Source organism: Oppia nitens, unplaced genomic scaffold (assembly GCF_028296485.1).
Source record: "Oppia nitens isolate AA-2021 unplaced genomic scaffold, nextdenovo-longstitch-racon4-pilon3 scaffold17_pilon_pilon_pilon, whole genome shotgun sequence".
Lineage (NCBI taxonomy): Eukaryota > Metazoa > Arthropoda > Arachnida > Sarcoptiformes > Oppiidae > Oppia > Oppia nitens.
In genome coordinates this window covers 1,836,396-1,863,147 of record NW_026533196.1, presented here as the reverse complement: position 1 = coordinate 1,863,147, position 26,752 = coordinate 1,836,396, and the positions used below count along the sequence as shown (strand labels likewise).

General features: G+C 25.5%; 1 protein-coding gene across 4 annotated transcripts; it reads right to left on the bottom strand.

Annotated features, from left to right (window-relative positions):
• Positions 1-20,780, bottom strand: LOC128965365 (uncharacterized). 4 transcript variants are annotated; one of them, XM_054312044.1, is made up of 10 exons: positions 20,765-20,780; positions 19,405-19,583; positions 18,048-18,232; positions 17,103-17,281; positions 16,658-16,756; positions 16,155-16,304; positions 4,447-4,649; positions 3,063-3,309; positions 1,662-1,938; positions 1-1,509 (listed from the first exon to the last, which is right to left on the bottom strand). In XM_054312044.1, the coding sequence occupies exons 4-10, from the start codon at positions 17,277-17,279 to the stop codon at positions 1,256-1,258; spliced, it is 1,407 nt and encodes a 468-aa protein (XP_054168019.1). In that variant the 5' UTR covers positions 17,280-17,281; positions 18,048-18,232; positions 19,405-19,583; positions 20,765-20,780; the 3' UTR covers positions 1-1,255. The 4 variants fall into 4 exon arrangements, with proteins under 4 accessions (XP_054168019.1, XP_054168017.1, XP_054168016.1 ...); XM_054312042.1 differs by lacking the exon at positions 20,765-20,780 and adding an exon at positions 19,823-19,876; XM_054312041.1 differs by lacking the exon at positions 20,765-20,780 and adding an exon at positions 19,754-19,816.
• Between the last annotated feature and the right edge of the window lie 5,972 nt (positions 20,781-26,752).

The window sequence follows — 26,752 nt, the reverse complement described above, 5'->3', positions numbered from 1 at the left end:
GAAAATATAAGTATAAATAAAAAATAACATTTTAATTGTCGTTAAAAAAAGCTTTAGGTTTTTTAAAGACATGGGATTGTCTCAAATGTGAGAAATCATTTAAAAATAGTTATATTAATTGATTATTTCTAACATTAAGTTCGCTTAAATTGGAAATTAAAACACAATTTCTGGGCTGTAATTGAATCCAATGGTTGGTGTTATTAATGATTCATATTATGTGTTATCATATTATTTTCAAGTGATATTACCATAAGAAGTAGCTAAGACATGGGCTGCTAATGCGCTTATATATCATATAGTAATATCTACCACAACATATACATGGGCTAAATAAGTCCATTAAATATTTTAATGTTATAATAAATGTATTGATACCGATTGAAATTGGCTTAACATATGATTTACAATCGCTAAACAATTAGATCAAGAGATATAGAGATAGATTGAGGGGAACTATACTCTTAACCTAAATTACAGTCAATTTACATTACAAACTATACATTCAATTCATGCATTAAATATTGAGGTATAGTTACAACTCATTTGTTGAAATTAAACACAACAACCAAACAAAACAAAAATAATGAGTTAATTCATTAGTTTTTTTTTGTTTGTGTATAAACACTGTTTGCTGTTGTTGTGAACAACATAATGAAAACAATAATCATAATAATCATAATATTTATATTTTGAATTAATTAATCGCTCAAATAATATAAGGGAAAAGGTGTAAAACAGTGAGCACTTGACCTAAAATTACAGGTTTTGTTGAGCCAAAAGTCTATAAACTCGTAATTTCATATAATCTTGAAAACAATTCAATCAATATCTACTTAATGTTTGTAATATTTATATTTTAAAAATCATATATTATTGCATATAAAACACAAGATTGGAGACAACTGTTATAAAAAACAGGCAGTGAGTGTTTGGCAGAAGAAAAGTCACTAATAAAAAATAAATCACAGATTTTTTGGGTATATTTTCGCCGCAAACTATACTTTCTTTATATTTTAGACCTTATATTATAACAAAACTTTTTTTTATCGCATAACCTCTGCTTTTACATAAGTCAAGCCATAATTCATTATATAATCGGATTAAATGCCTAAAAGAGTACAGGTGTATGTATACACATCTATATTATTATATATTATAGAAATATATTATAAACATAGTTTAAATCCGCCTTTCCCTACATTTGCGATTTTTTAGGGACATCAGTATTGTTGTTACTATCGAAGAGTACTATTCAAATGGGTGGCGGCCGACGATATAGCTTCTGGATGTGTGGCGAGTAATTGGTTAAAGTGAATGCCAAAGCAAATATAGCCAAAGTTGCGTACATAACAGCCATAAATGTCAATCGCACGGCTGATCTCTTTGTTGTCTTTATTGTGGGCATAGGATGTTCTGCCACAGTCTCCGAGGATGATTCACACGATGGCTGTTCCACTTGTTTTGTCTCCTTTTCCGGGTATGGCTCAGACAATACAGGAGTTGATACTATGTTTATACATGTAATTATCATATATTAAAAAGTGTCGCCAGTATTTTTAAATATTTAAGGCAATTAGCATAGCGTTTAAAAAAGTATTAAAAACAACTAAATAAATAGGAAAAGCATTGCAATGAATGATAATGAGATGATGTCATACCTCTGATGAGATCACTTTCATCGAAGTCATCGTTAGTAATCCAAGTCTCGTAATTTTCTCCAAATTCAATCAATTGTTTGATGGTTTTGTCGTCTTCATAGTAAATGTCTTCAGAGCTCACATAATCGCCATGAAGTGGTGTTTGATAGTAATCCCAGTCAGTCCAGTCTGAATGGAAACTCCACGGTCGGGTTCGGGGTAATCGTCTATTTCTTCGGCGCCTAAGCTTACGGGTCGGCCGCGAGGCTGAGTTGGTTGCGTCTGAGTGCGGATGAGCCTAAAGCGGGGGAAGAGATAGAAAAACATGTCGTTAATGGGACGGGTATTATATAGACATTTATGCTAATGAGATATCATTAAAGTCATAAGCAATACAACGGGTTGCAGATGTGCCCAATATCTCAATAAATACTACTAAATAAGGAAATACAAGTAATTTTGTTGATAATAAAGAAAATATTGGCCACAAAAAATATGATTAGATTAAGTACTCCTTTTAGGAGTGTATTAAGTATAACCTCAAATCACATAAAATTTTATATCGCATATTATTTACTATCAATTCATGCGATAATTTAAATCTTAGTAAATATAAAACATTTGAGAAAAATAAATCTAATAATGATTTTTCTTCTGAAAAATAGGTAATTATTAATTAAAAATAATCAAAATTTGTTTCCAAACAATATTTAAAGCACTGATTTAATAATTACTAACAATATATATATATATTTATTTTTGTGTGAAATAATTTGCTCTAATTCTGGTTTTTTTAAATAATGATTAACGAAATTTCAGTCAAAATGTTCACACAATTAATGACAACATTAATTCATTATATAAAAAATATTTATATTTATTATTATTAAAATTTTAGGTGATCTGCAAAATAATAACTGGTAATAAATAATAATGCAATAAAAAATATAAAAAATAAAGGCTAAAATTTTTTTATGAATATATTATTGTTATAAAACTTTATAACTAATAGCCTGTTGTACAGAATTAATGAGAAATAACCTCAAAATTACTTAATTTTCTCATTAAATTGTAATATCTAAACTGATTTATATATTTAGTTATTAAGAATACATTATATATCAGTTGTATTTGTAAATAAATTAACAAATTTATTATTAAATATAATAAATTATTTCTCTATACAAGCAAAATGAATAATTGATATAAAAATAAGATATTTTTGGGTAAAAGAATTTTAAAGTCTAAATAGTTGGGCCTCTGAGGCAATCCCTAAGACATTATGTAACACAACATGCGATGACAAGTATACAAAAAAGTGTGTAACAAATTTCAACAAAAATTTATGGCAAATAATTTTTTTTTGATTTTCAAAATATTTTGATATAATAACAATATTATTATATTATGACAGATAATTACCTCAACGGCATCACTCATATCAGCATCAGACGAGTATCCGATGTCTTTCTGGATGATCTCCACCTTCTCATTACAATTACGGCCCAACAGTTCGTCTTTGGTTTGGCCAACCATTGCAACAGTTGTTTGTACTCTTTTATTGCGGATTCGGACGCTGTTGTCGTTGGAGGTGTTAGTGTTGGTGGTGTTGGACACGATCCCTACGTTATTCTTATGGCGCTTCAATGGCAACGGATCTTCAACTCCACTATCATTTGGCAATATATTATGAGACATATGGCTTATTAGTTATCAATATGTTATTTGATATATAAATATCATATTATTCAATGATGATATAAATAGCACATTAAAAACATGAAATTTTAAATGGCTATTTTACATGACTTAAAAAACAATATATTATAATCTAATGACAATTGTTTATCATAAGTTAAACTAAAACCCAAATAAAGCAAACTATATTTATAATTCACTTAAATTACAACCCTTTCGTATGAAATTCACATCAATTTATAGACCAATTGCTAGATTTGTATTTTAAAAAGTAAAAAATAAACCCTAAAAAATATAAATCTAATCTTAAGTTTCATTATTACAGTATTAAATATATTACAATAAAAAAATATATTCATAGAAATCCGGAAAATGCTGAATATTAAAGCCAAAGACAGCTTAATGTTTAGTTTGAACTAATTTTTAGGTATATTAAAGAGACACTAAATTAAGAAATTTGATTGTTTCACACTTTAATAAATGGATATAAAAGTTATTATACAATACAGTCAAAGCTAAATATCGACCAAATGAGCGATTATGTTGTTGTTGTTGTTGTTATTAGTGTTATTGTATATAACAAAAGCCCATTCCTTAAGTACTGGCATACAGTATATTATATTCAGATTAAATCATTAGAAAAAATAAATGAAAGAAATATAGAAAATGCTAAAAAATCATTTTTATTTAGGACACGACTAAAGTCATTAATACTATGAATGAGAGTTTCACAATATACTTATGCACACATAAAAAATATTATCATTTCGTATTATTATTATTGTTAAATAATGCGACCAAAAGAGTTATTTTTGGAGTAATATATATTATATGAAATAATAAGTTAAGCTTTCATTCATTTATTAGTATTAAATGAGATCTGCAAAACTCAATTTATAGACTCATAGACATAAAGGGAAAGGTAGTTAATTTATGACTAGTCTGTGCAAAATGATTGACTATATTAGCTTCAATTACTACTATCATTGTGTGAGACCAACAACAGTAGCAACAGATGAATGAATTGCAAAAACAAAGACACAAAACAAACAACAAAAAAAGTTGTTTGTCTTTCGACAATATGTGTGCTAAACATAGGGTACAGTACCTGATGTTGTAATGTTGAGGACAGTGGGGTCCCTCTTCAAGAATCATTAAATACTCTAACGATCGCAACCAAAGTGAATGCCAACGTCTTTCCTCTTTAGACAGTGTCGTCAACTTTGTTGAGCCAACACTTCCAAAATGGTGGTTATCTTTAATATCATTCACGAATCGACGGCCAACGCTCTCTATCTCTGATTGGATCGCCTGAAGAGTTGAGACAATCAATACAATAATATTAATATTTGTTGAAAAATAGACCAAACATTATGTGAAATAAATCAATTCAATGGACTCTTTAAATAATATAAAAACTTATAATTATAGATTACGAATGAATTAACACAAAATAAATATAAATAAAAGTTTTTCATTCACTCCATTCACAGGTAAATAACTAAATATAACAAAAACTTGAATTCATTTCAAATGTATGTTTAGTGTGAGTACTGGCACTATAGAGACCAATACATAAAAATATGCTTTTTAAGCACTATTATGATCAGCACGTCATCTGCGGTGACATTAAGGCCACAATAAATATATAAAAATACAAAACAAACAGTGAAATGAAACCACTCGTGAAAAACGAGAGATAGACATACATTCACTTGAAATCTAAAGGTATGAAAAGTTTTTCTAAAAGTGAGTCAATCATAGATAGAAATTATAGAGAGATTATACACCAGCTCTGGGAGTATATTTTTGTGGGGATATTTAAAAAAAATGTCTTAAAATGCCTAACTATAGGGTGTCAACTTAGGAAACACACCAAACTGTGATAAGAGTGAGAGCAATGTAAGTCTCTCTGGCTATGGTATGTCATTCAAGTGCATCAGACAATCATAAAACATATAATAAGTTAAATAATTTCTTTTTTATCATAAAATGAATACAAACTAACAATTGTTATACATATAAATTACATATAAAAAAGTTATTCATTGCGTTAAACTATGGCTCAGACATCACATTAATGGACGACCAAATGAGAGCATATGAGTGAATGATATAATTGAAAAATTAATTCAAAAGGAGAGGTTATTATTAGGGTATGGCCCGTAAAATCATATATAAATAAATTTCATTATTTCTTGTCGTTGTAAAGATAAAAATAATATGAAATTGAAAATAAACCAAAAATTTTTGAGACCTTATCGTTCATAGAGGAACAGGACGAGAGAGTCATACATTTATAAATATATATAGACTTACAAAATATAATAATTGATCAGTTTTTAGAGTTTTCATTATATAATTATATGTTTGGAGACCATATCCGGCAGCTATGGCTATTAAAAAATGCTGTGACGTTGTCTAAAAAGATCTACTTTTAAACATAGGATCTAATGATCTAATTGTCTAACATTTGTTATTTATAAATAATCACATTATAAAAGTATTTTTTAGTTTCGTTATAATGTAAAGTAATATAAGAGATTAGCCATAGTATTGTTGTCTTATCTATGGAGCAATCGTTGGCCCAAACATTACATTACATAACAAAATATAACAAATGAGGTAAACACACAACAAATTGTTTTCCGATATATATAGTGAAGTAAATCGTGAAAAATTGTTTTTCTTTGAAACACTAAATTTATTTCAAAAAACAATTAACTGTAAAAATGTTTGCCTAGGATAGGTATATATATATTGTGGTGATTTTGTTTTTTGTTTTTCTTGTACTTTTGTTTGGTTGTTGTAAAACATGACTTATTTAAAACTACAAAAAACAACAACAATAATACTTTAATGAATGATAACTGTACTATCAATCAATAAAAAAAGTCAGTGTTTAATAATAAATGTAATCGTGAGTGCAAAACATTTAGTTTAAACAAAAAATAAATGGTTTGTATAAAACCCAGATATCAAATGCCTTATTAAAGCCTTTAATATTCAACTTAAATGCAAATTAAAGAGAAATTAAAAATAAATCAAATCATTAATAAACACTGAGAACCAAATAAATTTAGATAATTATTAATAAAATTAATCGTTATTTTTCTCAAACCCTATATATAATATTTCATTAATACATTTAAAAATTTGTTTAACATTTAAGAGCACTACACACGATATAAATAAAAAATAATAATATTTTGTTATTTTTTTACTTTTAGATGAAAAAATATTTTTAAAAACCTAATAAGTATTAATAAAAAAATCGCTTTCGATATATTGTTATTCAATTATAATTAATTAAAATTATAAAAATAAAATAATATATAAATAAAATTTTGGTGAATAACAACAAAAATTTCAACTTTTATTTAGAAATAATAATAAAATCATTAATTAAATTTACGTTAACTCTAATGTACTGAAAATAATAACATTAATAAAAACAAATATAATTTTAATATAATAAGATATAATCTCTAAAAATATATCTCATTATCTCTGTAAATTTAATTATTCAAATCAACTTTTAAAAAATTAACAAAAACAACAAAACAACTAAGATTCAATCGTTTTAAGTTAAAAATAAAACATTAAAGAAAAAAATGTTTATTTTCCTTATGAATATAAAAAATGAAATTTATATTATTGTAAATGAAATAAAAAATTTAGGGATAAATCAAAAATAGAGAAAAACTTGAGATTTAAACGATAAGCGTTGGGTTCATTTCGACACACAAACAATGTATTTGAGAGTACAGTATATATTCATTAGGCATTATGTAAACTACATATAAATTTATATTAAAAACAAAATATAATACCATATATTGTATATATATATATAGTATATGATAACAAAAATATGCCACAAATATATATTGCTACTAAACTGCTGTTTTACTGTAAAAACATATTTTTCATATTATGGCTAACATATTCCCGTTTTTTGGTGTTTAACAAAATGCATTGAATCATTTAGAGGACACCAAAGTTTGAGCCCTCATATAGTTTGTGTGTGTGTCTTAAAAGCAGGTGATGGAGCGCCTGTATGTATACATTACACATGGGATCAAATAGGACTGTATATATGAGCATATGTTGCCATTTAAATAGGTAAAAATACGACAATAAAAGCAATAGTGAACAAAACAGACAAATAATATATTTAGTCTATGGCATCGTTTTCCTGGTAATAACAATAGAAAAACTATCAAATTTCGGTGCAAATATCCTGAAATATAGTGAAAATTGTATAACACGTCAATAATAGCTTTTAATAATAAAAAGTTGTTTTCAAATACACTCAAACTTTTTATTACATATAGATTGCGAAATTAAAAAACTTATATAACAAAATTGTCCAAAAAATTACATCATAACGTATTATTTAAAAACACTACCTTTCAATCATTACTATAGTAATGATAGGATTTGGGATTTTCTAGAGATAAAACTATATATTATATTATTATAATATATGCTGTATTTTCTGATCAACTTTTCAATTATTTATGCCGTAAATCAATGTTATGTGGACTTCAATGTCATGAATAGATATCCCTACATCTCGCCAATCAATGGCTCGCCATTCAACTCATTGGTTATTCAATAATAATTTGAAAAAGCTATATTTTTTAGTAAAAATAAATAAAAATCAAATTTATATGTTTAAAAGATAAACATAAAATTGCAATTTGCAAACAAATAACAAAAATACGTTTTCAACAGTATTTATATATTGGTTGTTTTGTAAATTAAAAACATACAACAATTGGAAAAATACATGACAGTAAAAATTGCATTACAATTATATGATAAATTAAGATAAATATGATATTCAAGAGAGTGCTCATAGCCTTTAGGATAGGGTATATCACTCTCAGATAATGTTTGCACTGAAAAAATAAATGCAATTCATAAACAAACAGTTTAACTAAAATATAAACTAATTTAAAAACATGAATCACATTATGTATTGAGAGCTGCACCCAGATTTTGGATGCAAAAAAAAAATAAAATGAAAAATTGTATTTTAAAAATTAAAAAAGAGGTTTCCAGTTAGGGAATCTTATTCAAGTTTTTTGTGTAAAATTTTTAAAATATTAAATAATTTCAATGAATTTATTTTGTAATACTAGTTGTTAACATTCATGCAATAATAAAGTATAACTTTGAACGCTTATAACTTTCGCCATCAAAAAAATAGGTTAACTCCTCTACTTATAATGTATATTAAAAAAAATGTATTAAAAACTTTACAATCAGAGGGTTTTAAAAAATACATATAAATGAGTATTCATTGTGTTGTCTAACAAATAGGAGAGCACTCAATGATAGGTGAGTTGCTATTCAACAATAGTTTTTTTTTCACTACAAATAATACTTTTTATATATGAGATGTGCGCTAATAGTTTTGGCAAATCTTTATTGAGACATATATTTGCTAAATAGTGTAGTCGATTGTGTAGTACAATGTGTACTTCAAAACCAACAGTTCAATCAACGTTTGGGTCACTTTCTATGTATTATTTAATCAGACAAATAAGGTTTTATTATAACAAAAAGCACTCAATTATTACAGTCATAGGTATCCAAAAATACGCTAAAATGGGAACATTACAGCAAAAGAGTGAATAAGACATAACTTTAAATTATAAAAAAGATGTTATGTTTAGTAAAAAAAGAAAAATATATAATGTTTTTTAAAGCTATGAATATTGCATTGCAATACAAAAGCAATACAGTGACCCATAAAAATAATAGTTAAAGTGAAGTTCAATTACAACATTCAATTGAGTTAAATATGGGAATTATTGAGATTTTTTCACTTTAGCTTTGAAAACCATCAGTTTTTATACATAACACAAGTAAAAGCATAACAAAACAAAAAACATATTTATTAAACAGAAAAATACAATAAAAAGCCTATTTGTTGGACGCCAGACCTGACTTTAACATCAAATATTGACCTAAATATAGAAAGCTGTTGTAAATACAATAAGTGGCAAATAATACAAATTGCATTACAAACTAGTGGTCGCTCAATATATCATCTATAGAGAGATCCTATTATGTAAATGATATACCAAAATGCCAAAAAATACCGATAATTTCTATTATTTAATAGTAAATTACTTTACACTTTATTATAATGATGTACACATGGATGCCATCAAAAAAACATCACAAACAATGGATATTGATAGTTGTGTGTAATATACGTGACACACGTTAGGTGTATTATACATACTATGTATACATACTGTACATACACTATGTTGATATGGTATGTGCTATGGCATGGTATGCAATATAAAAATACAAGTCAAGGCATATCAATATACATATAAAACTAAAATAGAGGTCATTGATCCTCATTTTAGACTTTATTAACTGCAATTAATGGTTGATTTAAATTACAATATTCACTAAACTGACAAATAAAAAGTCATTCATTTATTCAAATGGGAAAAATAAGAAATAAAAAATTTCGATAAAGAGAGAGATATTGGCAAAAGTGGTTTGTTTTGTGGATTACGTGCAAAATAAGAGCACATAATTGAAGTGAACAGTCCTATCGATAAGATATGCTTAAGATATGGTATAATACATTTATATATATATTGTTTAAAATGTATAGTAAAATGAGATTAATTACTGTATATTTATACATTAGATATTGAATATAAGTCATTGGTTATTTAACTAACATATTTATCATATGATATCTCGGATACATATTTTTTATAAAAAACAAAAATGCTTTCCGAGAATTATTTGGTATGAATATAAATGTTTAACAATTCAATTGGTATTCACTACTATATGTTTATGGATACTACTAATGTTTATAACTACTAAAAAACCAATTTATAAGTTGCGATGCAATTATAGATAAAGGCGTGTATGAGATGATCGCTAATTATAATTACAATATAGTTTTAATAGTTTACTCGTTGTGCTCTCAAAGCATATATTTATTATTTGAAACAAACAAAAAATAACAGCAATAACAGCAGTGCTGACTAATTATTACAACAATCAACTAACTAAACAACACTTTAGGGCAAATATCATAATATAAACATATCATGAATTCTCATAATATCCTATTGTAAAGTCCACATAACACTGATAGAGAGGGTATGAGATCAGTAGAGAGCGGGTAACACACACCCAACTGACCCGAGCATAAAAAAAATAATGATAATCGTATAATAACCGGATTTTTTATATATCTCAAAAAATTGACAGCCATAACATATATAAAACTGCCAGATTTTGCAATAAAAAATTATAAAAAGCAACAATCATTAAATGGCTTTTCAAGTGCAACCATAGTCTCATATTTTCAAAGTTTCAAAACACTTAATCAAAACTGCTTAACACACTGAAACACAACAATGAATAGTAACATACAACAGACCATCACTATAATCACCCGTTCCCCCTATTTTTAAAAGATAAATACCACTGAATAATTGGTGCTTTCAATTAAATGATAAGACAACAAAAGAAAATACTATATAGTTTTGATGCAAATAAAGTCAAAGTCAGTCCTTGAAAAGATAGCCCAGAGATTTCAAAAATAAAAGATATTTTCATTTATAATAATAATAATATAGTATATGACTTACAATTGTTTTGAATACTAGTCAAACAATTATGATGTTTCAATGCTAAATCACTGACGTATTTAAGTTACTCGTTGGGCAAAACAATACAAGTTTTTTCAGATTTTTATTTTTAATGCCAATTGAGACATGAATTTGTGTCGAAAGTATAGTTAATACTTTTTTTAGATGATAGACTCATAAGTTAAAAAAATACTATATTTAAAAAAACACTACTATTATATAAGACATATAAGTTTTTCGTGACTTCAACTTACAGGCACTGACACTCGTATACTGTAATTATTTGCTTGACTAAAGTCATATTATATTATAAACACATTGTAAAAATCATAATAAAAAATTTCTAATAATTTACACGAAAGATAGGGTATGTAATACTATGTATATTAAGGGTAGAGTTTTAGTAGTTATGGGCTGAGAGGCGAGTGTGTGAGTGACTAATATCAATCCGTTGTCACTCTCTTGAGTCTCTCATAAAGTTTACATATATGGTTGAAATGAGAGGAACGCCTAATGAAATACAATTATCGCTTTTACATACACTATGAAAATGAATGAAATGGGCACTGATTTGATTAGATTTAACAGTAAATGTTTGTTAGCATTTGGATACAGGAATCACATGCGATGCCAAATGGGAAATATGGAAATAGCTTATCATTATAACCATCAAATAAGTTCCCTTAATAGAGAGCTAACTATTAATTGCCTGTAAATTGTTATTTCACTAATAAAAACCATTATAACAACATGAAAATTAAACAACAATAGCGTTTAAACCAAAATATATGACATTCATTGTTGTATTAAATTTATTTATTGTATTTGTCATATTTACTGTGTAAACGAAATAATATAATATAAGATAATATATTGCTTTTTCATATCAAGCAACAGATAAGAGCTGACATAAGAGGCTTAAAAATACAGTTTTATTATGAAAATAAAACTAAACATAACAACAACACAATAACTAATGTGAATATGTGTTATCAAAATACATATTAAATAGTATTAAATGAATTAATTATTAAAAGGAATATGGAGTACAAAACGCCATTTGAAAATCAGTTTAATAATTATTATTAAAAATCAAAACTTACCACAAGTTTACAGGCGTTATACAAAATTCAGTGATAGATATTAGTCATCAGTCAGACAAACTTATAATTTTTGATTTTAAAAAAATACTTTTTTCTCTCTATTTATATCAAACAATATGAGGAATCGTTAAAATGTATAATAAAAGTGTAGAAACGATTTGATGATCAGTTTGTTAATGAATATTCAATGTAAATATTGAATATATATATCACTTATATTTATGAAATTATGTATCTCTTGGTAGGACTCGTGGGATAGAGTATGGGTTGTGTCAGATGTGAGATCAGGTAATGTTTTTGATGAATATGAGAAATGAATGAAACAAATCAGTTAATCACAAAACTCTAAACATTTATATAAACAGAGGTAAAGCCATGAGATGTGGAGGACGGACACAATCGGGTGAATTGATTGGGTTGACAACGATTGATCATTTGGGAGGTGTGAGTGTTTGGATCCAGGCGTCAGTCAGTCGCCAACGGGATAATCGTGTGTCAGTACGGACTCGTGAGGAATAGGCAAACAGTTCGGGGATAACATAATAATACAGACAGACAGCACCAATACTTCACATACAATACATTGTGTGTTTGAATCGGAAAGTTATACGTAAAATAAGTTTCAAAAGTTGTGACAATACAAGTGCCACACGAGTACAGACAGCTAATGGAAAGCCTCTCAAGCGTTACACTGCTTGTTGTGAAAGCACCAGGTGATACCATCACGTGTCCCTTATATCACTACTTTACTAACATACCATTGGCTCATTCAGCACAGGTAGGTATGCATTGCTTGAGTGGCAATAGCATTAATGGGGCAAAAAACGAGTTGAAAATGAGATGAAACCCTATTTTAATGCAATTGAAAAAACTACATACAACTCAATATACAATACAATCTATGATACAAACAATTATGTTATATAAGTTAATGCTGAATGGGTTTCTGCAAACAATTACTTTACAATAATAGTTCACATTTTCAAAATGACAATTGACATCATATACACTATACAAACTATATCACTGTATAAACTAATCTCTTTAAAAAAGCCTTTCAAAAAACCATTATTTTTATTAAAAAAAATATTAAATTGCATAATAATGCCATTGTAGGCATCATTAAAATAATGATAATTACTATTATTGGCATAAAAAATGCATATTCAAAATAAAATTGTGTCTAATTTTCTAGTTCAATGTTGTGACAATCACCAACCCTTTTCAATATAACATTAATATAATAATAATAATAAAGGGGTGAAATATTTGATGGGACAGAGAGGTGGAGGACTGGCATCTGTTTTGACATTAGGACTGCAATTATTCAGTAGTGAAAAAAAATTACTTTTCGTTTCGCGTTTTGAATACGAAAAATTTAAATTGCAGCTAAAATAAAGACAAAGATATAATACATTTATATGTTAATACCTGTGAGAGGGGACACAAACACTACATCAATAGTGTACAAACTTTTTTGTTTAGTTGTACTTAGTGTCCTGCAAAACGTTATCTCAGTTTCAATCAAAAAAATATATACAGTAGATAAAAAAACAAACTCCAGTTTTAAAATTTATTTATTTATTTAATTGAAAAATAAATTTATTATAAGTAGTGAACAATAAATATTCTAAATTATCATTTGTTAAATTTAATCTTTTATCTGTTAAAATATTATTTAAAATTGAAAAAGATCTTTCACAATCAGTATTAACTAGAGGTACATATTCATACATTTTATTTAAATTTACATTTTTAAAAAATTTAATATCCGGATTATTTCTCAATGAATAATTGAGTTTTTCTAAATAATCATCTTTTAGTGTATTTTCAAAATCTTCAATAACTTTTAATTGTTGAACAACTGTTAGTCCTTGTGTTTCAAGATATGTAATTTTGTCACAAATAATCTTATATTTTGATATTATAGACAATTGATTGCGCAATTCATTATTATTTATAAAATCTTGCAATTCTTTATATATTTTATTTTTTACATCAAGTGTTAAAATAAAATTACTTATTGTTTCATAATTTAAATCATAATAAACACAAGTATTAATCCAAGTACCCCATCGTGTCTTGACAAATTTTTGCGGTAACTTAATTTTGCATTGATTTACAAATAATTCAACTCTTTTAGGTGAATTTTTAAAAAATTTATTCATTTTACTAATTTGTTTGAATTATTATCTTCACTTGAAATTTTATTAAGGTTTTCACTAGATTTACGTTTTTTATTGTCGCAATTTTTTAAATGTTTTTGAGTTTTTTTGTGATCTTCAAATCGTTGGCGAGCAGTCATTAAATTAATATTTTCAAAGTTTTGTTCGCATTTATCGCATCTTAATTTATTGTTAATTACCGAAAAGTTGTTGTCTTCAGATGCAATTAGATATATTTTATCCAAAAATTTGTCACAATTTTTATTATTATTTAATGGGGAACTCATATTGAATATAATGTGCACTAATTTAAACTTAAAATATTTAAAATATTAAAATATACTCAAAAGTAATTATATAAAAATAAATTATTATATTTATAATAAAAAATTTATAACTATAAAATATATTTATTTCAACAAATAATATATGTGTTCATAAACTTATTATTTATAAAATAATATTTAATAATATACATATCTATTTATATGTTTTTAAACTATTTTTATTTACATTTTACAGTATTTTTATAACTTGTGATTTAAATATTTTATTTTAATCCGGAGTTAGTTTTCTAATCTACCATTTATTTGTGCATTTGTTTACTTAAGGTATTAAAAAGATAACGTTTTGCAGGACCTTAGTTGTACTGTATATACATATAATATTTGAGGCAATCATAGAAACAAACGGAAGTACTAGCCATGCAAATCAACCCTAAGTGTAATGAGTTTTCTCAACAAATATATTATATGCTCCGAGAAACCTATTATTATAATTTAATGTAATTTTTTTAATAATCTAAATAATTGATAAAAACTCTTATTTCGAAAAATATTTTAAACTAATATGTAATTTATTTTTTTCATATCCATTATTCATCAAACTTATTATATAGTCCTTTAAACAACCGTTATAATATTAAGTATAATATACAGTATATAATAACAATGACACATTACATATGAAATACACATATGTTTTTTCAGTGACCGAGAAAATTGTTGTATACTTTCCCAAACCTGGTTTTAATATCAAAACCTATTATATATAGCCTATTGTCAGTCACCTCATATCACATCATAATATTATACAAAAACAATACAACAAATGTTTTCAAACACAAGTTTTTTTTTAAAAAACCAAAAACACAAAAAGTTTTTGAAAACTTTGTTTTCAAAACTCAATTGATTGATAGGTTTAGTAGAGACATACAGTGGCGTAAAATCAAACTAATATTTATAATAAACTCAAATCAAGTGGAAAACTGGTTTGACTGCTGATTACATAATAGTAATCAATATCTGAAAAACTAGTTAATAAAAAGTGTCAGACATTAGTGCCACAGATAGACAAACCGGTAAAAACACAATTTAGATAACTAGACACTAGACAGCACTAGTAGCACAGTTAGCTTTTTAACGGTAGTAATACCGGTACTAACTTAGTATCATCTAATAACTCGAGGGCATTACAACTTCATTAATGCAATTTTATTGAACATCATTTAAAAATCACTGTTTTTTAATAATGCCTTTTAATGATTGCTAAATAGTCATAATAACTGATAGTAAATACCCATTAAATAGCATTCATTTCATTAGTGTCTTCACACGATTGTGTGATTCAAATGGTACGCAAAGGCGGAAACTAATACTAAAAATAAATTTATGTCATTTAGTTATTAAAACAGTGATTTAAAAATTATTAAATTCAATGTAAGCCATAATTATGTAAAACAATATAACTATTGAAACATTTTTCAAATCAAAATATTTTCGATATCCTCTTTAAGGGCACTAATATATACAGTCCATTATTTAAGAACACCATCAATGACAAGTCAATTAACGGCTCAATATAAATGCCGGTTAATTGTGGCCAAAAAGACACACTAACCTTGTGATGGCTTACGATGTCTTTCCAGTCGGACTTAATCCTAGTGTTGGCACAATAGCATATGGTCTCCAATTGGTGTTCCGTATAACTTAACCATTTGACAAACTCGGCCAAAGAGCTCTTAGTTTGCAATTCTTGAGTTTGTTGAACCTGTAGGTCGTGTCATTCAATTACTAATTAGTGATATTTAAAATCATTTTTAATTAACTAATATTATTTATATTAATTATTTTTAAATAAAAATAAATATCAGTTACAAAAATTACTATTTTAAATTATACCGTAATTCTAACACTAAGATATCATATATTATTTTTAACAACAAAAAAACATATAAAAATACTGATTATATTAACTACAGTATAAAAAACTGTGTTTTACGTAAATTGTTATTACATAATTGTATATCTATATTATTTAAATTTTGTAAAAATAGTTAAAAATAACAATATTAATTTAGTTAAGATAGTGAGCTAATAAAATGCAAATATTGCAATAAATACCGAAATGTAATCTTCATGTGAGACATCGTTCATCCCGTTAGTGGCAGATATGTCGGCAAATTTGCTTATAACAGTAGATTCGTTCTCCAGAAGCGCTTCCTGTTTGACATTTTAACATAAATCACATAAAAAACAAATTTAAAAATATTGTATAATTATTTATTTTTAATTTATAATCTAAAAGCATTTCAATTATTCGAAAAAAATATAAATAGCAAAAATAAAACAGATTTTAAATGAAAAATGTGTAAATTTCAATTATAAATATAATTAAAACCAGAAAATTATACTTTTGTTTATTATTATTATTAGTTTTTAAAAATCTATTCATTACATATGGGGTAACAATTACTGTGGTAACGAAAAAGGAAATTGGTTTTTGTAAACAATGATGAATAAGGAAAATGAAAAAATTTAGACAAATTGTCGGCAAAAATACGCATACCTTACAAGTTTTGATGAGTTCATTACAGTTAATTAAATACATGTAGTCATCATTCTTGAAGGATATACTGCCCGTTCCCGAAGGACTTCTCGACATTAATTTTCTCTTCAGTGATGATCTCTCATAGAATAGAGAATCACAAGAGACTGACTTCGAGTTACGGTCCGTTGAGAGCATTGCTGTCACATAACAAATAAAAAACAATTGATTATTAAATACAATAATAAATTCATTCAATATTTAATAGTAAATATGACACTAGTATTTAGATAATTATTTCATAGTTTTGTACAATAAGTTTGAATATTGAAGTTAAATAATGTTATTATAAGTTATTATATAATTGTAAACATTGACAATACAACATAGATCACAGTGGCTGTCATGAATTAATTGTTTAACAAATATTTTTTTTAATACTAACATTTAATTCAGTTAACCATAAAACTGTTTTTATTTTTAATTCCTATACATTCAAAAGGAAGTTTACATCTATGTTATATAAAATCATAAATGTATAAATATTATATAACTTTAGCTATTTATTTTATAATGTTAAACATTAAACAACAACAAAACAAAACAACAATACCATTAAAAGCATTTAAAAAAAAGTTTGCAACTATTAAACATACGGTACACTAAAATATAATAAAATATTTATATTGAAAAGCATCGTTTAATACAATTGCATAATAGATTAGGGAAAATAATCTAAAAAATAAAAACACATTAACCATCGATTTAAATAAAGCGGAAAATAATACTATTATCAAATACATATTTCTATTATTAATCAAATAATAATAATAGTATTCAATTACTGCATATGAGAAAAATGATTAAATCAAATATTAAAATAACAAAAACAAATATATAAATAAACATAAAACCCATTAATTTTTCACATATAAATATCGATATTTAAAAAAGTTATAGAAATACCTCTTTGTTTGGCTTTTAATTGTTTTTTTTAATTGAATAGTATATCGCTATTAAACGATAAACTCTTTCCAATAGTTGAACGCATTATTATTTTGGTTGTCTTCAAAAATAATTAATGTGTCACTTATTTGGCACCAAATATTGTTAGGAAACTGTTTGATAGGAATTCTTGTGATGACATAAATCTGTGACAAAATATGCAAAAAATTAGTTTTAATGAGACAAAAGAGATACTTTTATATGATATGTATATAATTATAAACACAGTCTTTTGAAACAAAATTAGAGTGAAATATATGGGATGTTTGGTGTCTCTAAAATTAGATATCACTCTCTTTCTGATAATCACAACAACTAAACAAATAAAAGTCAACAAACAAAACACATACACACAAAAAGTTTGCATTCATATCAATGTGAAAAATCTGTTAAACTCATAAATCAATTGATAAAATTTAAAAAAACTTAGTCTAAGACATTGCGATAAAAATAAAAGACAATATTTATAAGTGATATGAAAAATTAGGATCAAATGAAAGAAATGGTTTTTATGCCAATCATTACAAGCCGTAACTCGAAGTCAACAGTCGTGTAGACTCTCAAGAGTAAGAGTGACTCCGATACCAGAGTCAACTAAACTAATACTTTATGAAAAAAAATGTTATAAACTACTAATAAATATAATAATAATAATAACAAATTCAAATATAATGGCAATAGTCTTGAGAGTTGAGCACAAACACGACAAACATATTGAAGAATTGGGACACAAATCGATTTCAAATATAACACATATTTTTAACCAACATTTATGTCATATTAAAAAAGTTATGTCATAAACGAAAAACAATACTTTTTATATGTTATAATAAAGTAAACCATAAAAAGATATTCAATGCTTTCCGTTATTATTAATATAAATATTATTATTATTATTATTAGTATCGATCAAAGGTATGACTCATAAGACAAGCGCTTCAGTAGTGATGATATCGACCCGACTCTCAAAAGGCAATCATAAGCATTGCATTTGTTGGTATTTACGGCACAAACGCGACAATCGGGTGCAGGTATTCATGTCAAGGCCAGTGACACCAACCAACAACTTCTTCAAACAAATGTCGCGACAAATTAATTAATGACAAATGACTTCTTCTGCAGACACAACACTCATTTGTCGGTCGCGACGTCAGTTGATTAGATAGAAATGCAAGTCTTTTGAGACAACTATTGATTAATCAAATAACATAATCAACTTATGGCCAAAACACAAGAGACCGATGCAATTATTCACAGATGAGATGACAGAGAGACAGAGGTTGTGACCAAAACATTGACAATCATGTGTTAGACATACCTATTATGGCTGCAAGAGTTGCATCAATTGGCTTTGTGTTGGCAGTCGTGTTAGTCCATAGTTGTGTTTGTTTGGGCACTGGTATGTTGTATGGCTGTGTGGGCCAATCGGTGACCAAATGGTGTCCCAATGTGTCCACTGTTTACATCACAGAGTCAGCCATTTTAGTCAATGTATGACTGTTTGAGAGAAAATACATTGACTTTAATGTTAAGCATAAGATGTTTAGTATGTTATGAATGCACTATCAATGCTATGGTTGTGTATAACGTTAAACACTAAACACTATTACTGTATTACCAAATATGTTGTTTTGTTAGTCACTTAATGCTTATAAGTTATAACATACACGAGTGCTGTTAGGCTGTACTACCAATGCTTTTCAATGCTATGCCATTCATCCCATTCATTCACTTACTATTAGAGAGTTTGTATTTTACTCCAACTGAGGCTTACGGCACAGGGCTTACGGCTCCTCCACTCATACATTCAATAGAGTTGTATTGAACTTTAAAAACCTGATTCAATATATATATATATATATACATAACATGTTATATAATATTATATTATAATTTATAAACTAATGTTTGCAGAGGCGCTAAATCTCAGTCAAACTTTTTTTATCGACTTTTCCAATATTACTGTACTATTATTATAATAATAAACTTCATAAACAAATCATTTCAAATCTCTCTCTCTCTCTCTCTCTCTCTCTCTCTCTCTCTCTCTCTCTCTCTCTCTTTCTCACTCACTCTCCATCAGTCAGTCACTGACTCATCCCATCCCAAGCCATACCAATCCTGCTATACCTGTGTTTAGTTGCAAAATACAGTAATATTATATCTTAATAATATAAAAGTGATGTTTCACTGGCATAATAGCACTCCCATTGACTGTCTCTCATCAATAAACAATTACTTCTACTATTAACTAAACAATTCAAACAATTACTCGTATATATAGTCGTGTGTTATGTTTAGAGGATTACAAAATGATTATATAATTGATATCTAAACACAAAATGAAACATACATTTGGATTAAAAATAACAGAATAAATAAAAACTATAATTTATATATAAATATTATATTTAACAAATAAATAATATAAAAGAGTTTCTCATTCACTTAAAAGGCACTCACTCTTTACTCATTGAAAATTAAATACTAAAAACAAAACCAAAAGTTAATGTTATTTACTTTATTCATTATATTTAACACTTTTGTTAATTAAAAAAGCATACAATTTATTCATTGAATGCATTCATTTGAAAAAAACATTTCTCTCTTTAATTTTCATTTACTCTCAGACTCTACTTAAAGATAAAAAAAACTTAAATAAGTGTTTGAAAACATACTTTACAAATGAATAGCGAGGAAAAAATGGGCACAAATTAAAATATTAAATAGACTTTTGTATATTTATATTTTTTAATCAATTATTACAACAGTCACACATGCACTACACATAGAAAAAATTGAAAGATAACACAAATAATAAACAAAATAAAATTGAAATTAAAATGATAAGAGAGTTAAATAAACTTTTGCTTATTCTTGATGTCACTTATGACAAAAAAGTAACTCATATTATATATAGAAAACAGAGAAACAAAACGTTATTTTCATAGTCACTATCATATAGCAAGTGATGTCTTTGCTATGGATGGGAACAACACATCTAAAATAAACATTGAACTGCTTATAGACACTCACCAAACATATATAATATATGAATGACACACATGAAAGAGTTCAATAAAAACTTTTTAAAAACTTTTTTTTTATAAAAAGATTGCTTCAATTAATGAAACAAACTTTTTTAGCCGTAAATTCAAATGAGTTTCAAAATGCAGTAATTTATTTATTTAGAGTAAAATCATTTTCATCTATGAGAATGAATAAATAAATACACGAATAGTGAATGTTTTTATTATTTTTTAAAAACGAGAAAATCAATGAACAAAACAAAAACAAAACAAATTTTTAATGTGTGTTTGATTTAATCCAACGATTTCCAGCTCTCATCGATCCGCTAATGGCTTTACCAAAAAATAATAATAAAATTAAAAAAAAACTTTTTATTATGACTTTTGATTGCAAGTAAGCAATCGTTAAGTTTTAAATCTTTTCTTAAAAGTCTTTTCTATACACTCTCTGTTTGTGATCTGCTTTCAAATGGCAAACAAACACACATATTATATATATATATATATAACAGTTAGTTAGCAGTAATTCAAAAATATACAGTTGTGTTAATTTTTTTGTTATACTTACACTAAATAGAGGCTATTGAGGGGATAGACTGTGGGCACATACATGCAATTGCTATTGGATCGGTAGTCCATGCCATTGGTTGTGTGCTATTTATATATAAATACTTTTTGAATGTACATATATATAAATTGCAATCTGACCGGTATTATAGTAATTTATAAATATTATTATACATTTATATATATATATATATATATATATACATAGTTATATCATAACTATTATTTATTGCATAGGAAAGAGCATCACTTGTTATGTTATGTAAACCGATATGTGTATTGCGGTTATCATATATAGTACCTATAAGTGAGCACCAGTATACCACTATTGAGGTGCGCCGGTAATTCACTCTACTTTTATAAAACAAGTTAACTATGTTTACAAAATTAGCAAAAAACACAACATTTTCACATTTAATTATTTGTTGTGTGTGTTTTGTATTCATTATATGTTTTTTGCTTATTTTATATACATATATTTGATAGCAATACCAATACAAGAAAATATTTATCATTACAAACATTTACCGACTCTGTGTTATTTGTAGTTATTTTAAATTAGGTAATTGTCTGTAATATCATACACTAATGGTATGGCATTAATAATTTACATCCCAGTTATTGCTTTAATATAAATATAATAATATTCTGAATTAATTTTTTAGCAAATATATCAACAATACTTGCATTAGATATATACAGTACAACTATTATTAGTAGTTTTGAGTTTAAATAATAAGCTATTAGAGAGATATTAATAACAAGACATATATTTATGTTTTTATCTGCTTTAAATTAATAGTTTTTCAACTAAATATCGCACAGGTATGCATGCAATAGCATATCATACAAGGAAATAGAGTAGAGTATATAGCGTAAAGGTATATAGAAATAGAGAGAGAGAGAGAGAGAGAGAGAGAGAGAGAGAGAGAGAGAGAGAGAGAGAGCACAACTACTCATCACTTAGCACAGGTACTAATGGCTTTCATAGCGGCCAATTGACTTATACAGTTATACTATTAAAACAGTGATCGCCTGATTTTTATTGTATTATATTTTATAGTATTTAATATGCATTTATGTCTCATATAAGAAGTCATACATAATTTATGTTAATTAAACAAAAGAAATATAGCAGAGAATCGACCGATCGTTTAATAGGTATTGATATATATTCTGTATATAAGAAAGTTAACTGTCGGCCCATTTTCAGGCACTTTATTGTTATATACTATTTGCTTAATCTAATAGATTTCTACTTTGAACTCAATATATCACACGCCAACTCTCCTTTCTCTCTCATATATATATATACTAATATATGATCTCATATATATATCATATATATCATATATATCATATACATAACAATAATTTAATAGTTATGTAATATAAAGCATAATAATAATAATATGCATGCAATGTGTGTGTGCTATGTCTCAATGTTTGGTTTGCATACAAGGGATGGGCACATGTTTTAGTGATTAGTTAATATTTTTTTCTCCAAAAAAATCTGTTAACAAAACAATGTGAAAATTAGGGAAAAAGAGGTTTATTTAGATTAGTTAGGAAATGTTATGTTATGTCGATATCGTAATCATAATTACCGGATTTACTGTTGTAAACAATGTAAATATTGGCAAATAAGTTAATAATTTAGAGCCTACACGATAGTTGACTGGTCACCCCATAACATATGCCTTATTATATATATTATAATAGTTCAAACAATTTATATCTCAAAATTATTTCTTCATTTTTTCTGTTTGTTTGATATCTAATGTGAAATATAATAAATGAACGTTTTGTTACAAAATTAGGTTTTAAGTCTTTTTAGTTGTTTTTAAAAAAGTGTTGCTTTTGTTTTTATAATACAATACCTATAAAGAGATATTAGAGTTCATGAGTCGGGAGAGAGAAAGAGAAAAGATATGAAATGAATTGAAATGAATTGAGAGAGAGATTATGTGTTTGAGACGATTGTTTGAATTAATTTTGTATTCAATTGAGTGAATGCTTGAATGCATATCAACACTATAACTATATTATATGATAGTATAACAATCCTCATAACACATGGTTAATATCATTTACATCTAATGTATTAATACTTTATAAACGGTTTATATACAGTATAATAAAATAATATTCAGTATATACCGGTAAATATATATACAGTATATATATTTACCGGTATATACTTCAATTGACTCTATTATTAAAATATAATGTATTTTATCGTATTGTTCACTATAAGTATTTTTTAATTTAACTCAATTTTACTAATTGTTATCATTTATCTCATGTCCCCTATGTTTGAGATAAGTGTTTTGTAGTTTATTTTTGCTGATATGATAAACTATACTTTTTTGTGTCAAATCTATATAATATAAACAGTATTTTTATTGATTATTAAAATCGATATAAGTATATGTATGAATATATACTATTTAAAAAGTCAATTGTTTTGATGTCAAACATACTTATGTTTATTATATATACATTTTTAAACTCTTTATATTATTAAATATTTATTTATTTCATATAAAGAGCTCTCAATAATAGAAAGTTTTTTAGTTCATTAAAAGTATTTATTGAATTGTATTTATAGAAACATTCTAGACTTTATTTATATAAAATTCAATCAACAATTATATTTAATTTATGATAATTTAATGCATTGCCTGATACAAGTACTACAAATGAAAAATTATTTGAAAAAGTAGCTAATATTAACACATTATCTATCACACCATTAGAAAAGTTTTGAATTTCCTTAAATACCCCTTTAATACTACACTATATGAATAAAAATTATTAGTTTTTTAAAATTTATTACACATTAATAAATTTTCTCAATTTTCACTTAAATTGTTTTTTAAAAATAAGATACGATAGACTGTTATTAAAATTTTATTCGTGTTTCAAACCTTATGATCTTTAGGGAAAATAACAGATTTTTTAGATAAAATATTGTAAAATTAAACATAACATAGTTATAAATAAATATATATATATTATTAGTTACGTAATATATTTGTAAAGATTTAGAAAAATATTTGAACACCAGCTTACCTATGATTTATTATTTCTTGTAAAATTTTTATAAATTAATAATTAAACAATTTGTTTACAAAATACATAAAAATTTAATACTGACTTAATATATAATATAAAAACAATAATAAATAATAATTAATTGTTGTTTTGTCTTCAAATACTCAAATATTGTGTAGACATTGTAGATAAAATAATATATAATATATAAATTTACTATATATTTATTATTAAAAATTATATTTTTTATAAATTTATAACTTGTAGTTATAAATGTACAGTAATTAAATAATAACAGCAAAAATTGTAAATATTTTTTGTATAGCATATGTAGTGTTAACACTACTAAACCAGAAATACACTGTTTGTGTGTGTAGTGAATGAAGTTTTTTTTCTCCAGAGCTTCCTATACAAGAGTTTAGCATTTAATTTATGTAAAACACACCAAAAATTTATTTTAAAAAATAAAACCAAAGTTTATATAATTCAAAATGATTTGTTAAAATATATGTTACCGCAAAATGTATTGCTTTAAGTTTTTTTGATGGTATGTGAAGGACTTTGCAATATATTTTAAAATTTTCATATAAACACTGCAAGAGATTTAATTAATAACTGAATCTCTGCAAAATGATAAATAAAACTTGAAATCAAAAAAAAAATCTAAGTGTATATACAGTATACAGTATGTGTACGTTTTTTTTTGTTTAATATTTGCATTGATAATGAAAATAAATGAAGAAAACAGTTAAAACTTTTGAACATAATTTTTCTTACGGCATATCCGCCCCTCACGAGTACTGATCAAGCATTTCAGATAACAGATCCTTTAATATTACTTAAACATTGATATTATTCTTTAATAGTATCATAATATCATATAATAGTGACTAAAAAGACATTAATCAAGTGGTCATTTGCACAATGAATGCCACAACAACAACAAAAAATAAATTTTTTTTGAATGTTTGACTGTTTGGGTGTATTTCCCATAAAATAACCAAACAATCATTTACTGATTTTTATGCGCTTACATAACAATTAGCTCACGTTTTCATTGCCATTACAAAACACATCTGAGGTCTCTCATGTGTCGCATCATATAATCTACATTATAGTCATTATAGTCATTATTGCTATTATTATAATTATAATATTAATCTGATTATATAAACTATTTATTTTCGATACTTTTATTATACCTTAAATATATTGTTTGTTAGACACACTTAAGATAATCAGTTCAATGGCAGAAAAAACTAAAAATGCTTATTATTATTATTTTATACAATCAAAGCAATATAACATAATTTTTATTAAAAATATCTAATCATCGTGTATAACACTGTACTCATTGAATATTAATCTCATATTTATATTAATATGTAATTTTGCGGTTGTTTTGTCAGTTAAATTTAATTTAAAACAATAAGTTTTATAATATAATATATGAAAACTATATTTTAGGGCTAAAAATGTATTTATTTGGCTCTTTCCTACTTTATTATACAGTTAATCATCAGAAAAAAAACAAAAAATTAAAAATATAATTTTATATACATATTTCCATCTTATTAACAAAAAAAGTTATATAATAACTATAATAATAATAAAATTGTTATTATTATTATTAAAGTACTATTATTATTATTATTCTATAATATATTGGCATAAAATTAATTGTATTTTCGTCCTAATTCTTCCCTATAATAAGATAATTAAAAATTAAGAATAAGAATATATATTTAGTTTATTATATAAATATTATATTATATTATATTATTTAATATTAATATCTAAATAGAAACACATTTAAAACATATTGCATCTCTCTATATATGATATATGCATGAAATACAGTACAGTATATATTTATATTTTGTTATCAATTATTTTATTTAAGATTTTTTTCATTTGAATTAAAAAAATAAAGTGAATTAAAGTAAAGTTTTTTTATTATTGTTTTAAGATATGAATTGCTATATATTATGCATATTTTAGGGTAATAAATAT